The sequence below is a fragment of the Chaetura pelagica genome, unplaced genomic scaffold (genome assembly GCF_000747805.2).
Source record: "Chaetura pelagica isolate M959 unplaced genomic scaffold, ChaPel_1.0 scaffold294, whole genome shotgun sequence".
NCBI classification, from domain to species: Eukaryota; Metazoa; Chordata; class Aves; order Apodiformes; family Apodidae; genus Chaetura; species Chaetura pelagica.
In genome coordinates, this window is record NW_009953068.1 from 367,284 (window position 1) to 368,525 (window position 1,242).

Genomic DNA, 1,242 nt, shown 5'->3' on the forward strand with positions numbered 1-1,242 from the left:
TGTGCCGGTAGGCGGCAGTGGTGGGGAGGGGGCCTGGGGGGGTGGCCGAGCTGCTGTCCTTGTCACCAGTCGCCGTCCCCTCCTCGCCGAGCGATGTGAGCCAGCTGAGGGTGGTGGGGATGCTGGTTTTGGGGGGTGCCCCTGTGCCAGGCGCTGCTGGGGTTGCAGAGCCCAGCAGTGGGTCGGGATCTGGGGAATCAGTTCCATCCCAGGGCTCAGCTGTGGTGGGCACCACGAGTGCCTGGCCCAGGCTGGTGTTGGTGCCAGGAGCCGGGGGTGGCACAGAGCTCAGCAGCAGGTCGGGATCCGGGGAATCAGTCTCGTCCTGGGGACCCGCTGTGTTTGGCACTGCCAGTGCCTGGTGCAGGCTGGCTTGGGTGGGGGCTGCTGGTGATGAAAAGCTCAGCAGCAGGTCAGGATCCGGGGAATCAGTCTCATCTTGGGGACCCTCTGTGTTAGGCACTGCCTGGTGCAGGCTGGTGTTGGTGGGGGCTGGTGGTGATGAAGGGCTCAGCAGCAGGTCGGGATCCGGGGAATCAGTCTCATCCCAGGGAGCATCTCTAGTTGGCACCACGAGTGCCCGGGGCAGGCTGGTGTTGGTGCCAGGAGGTGGTGCAGATCCCAGCAACGGGTCGGGCTCAGGGGAATCATCAAAGCTGCTGGGCATCGTGGTGGCAGCGGTGACCCCGGGCTGCTGCCCCCTGCCATCCCTCCTCCTGCGGGACAGGGCGGGGGGCTCAGCCCGTGCCTGCTCTGCCGCCCCCCAGACCCACAGCTCCCTGAGGTGCTGCCCTGGCTCCTGGGGTGGCACAGCCCAGCACATCTGCAGGGCGCTCAGCACCAGCACCAGCATCTCCAGCACGGCCATGGGACCTGTGGGGGGGGGGACAGAGGGGGCAGGTGACATTGGGGTCCCGAGAGGATGCTCAGCTCCACTGTTGTGGCTGGAACTGGCCCCAGGGAGGGGTTGCACTTGAGCCAAGCATCCTCCTTCCTCCCAGAGAGGGGGGTGAGGGCTGAAGGACGCGACCACCGAGCTCCCCCAGCCGGGGCAGCAGGGCTGAGCTGCCTCCACGTGCGGGAACTCGGCCCCGCCTGGGAGGGCAGTTCTGAAAAGGAAGTTGGTGTCTGGAAATGGGGAAGGGGCCACGCTGGAGACGGCTGCTGCGGGATGGGCGGTTGCAGGATGAGTCCCTGGGCAGAAATGAAACCACAGGGACGTCGCAGACTCTTCCATCAACC

The 1,242-nt window shown here is 66.6% G+C and overlaps 1 protein-coding gene across 1 annotated transcript in view; it reads right to left on the reverse strand.

Moving 5' to 3' along the window:
- The window catches only part of TMEM119 (transmembrane protein 119), a 29,953-nt gene extending 29,085 nt beyond the window's left edge, over positions 1 to 868 (reverse strand). Inside the window, exon 1 of the mRNA XM_009996838.1 lies at positions 233 to 868. Within this exon, the coding sequence (XP_009995140.1) occupies positions 233 to 868 (636 nt within the window). The remainder of the gene's footprint in view (positions 1 to 232) is intronic.
- Positions 869 to 1,242: the final 374 nt, after the last annotated feature.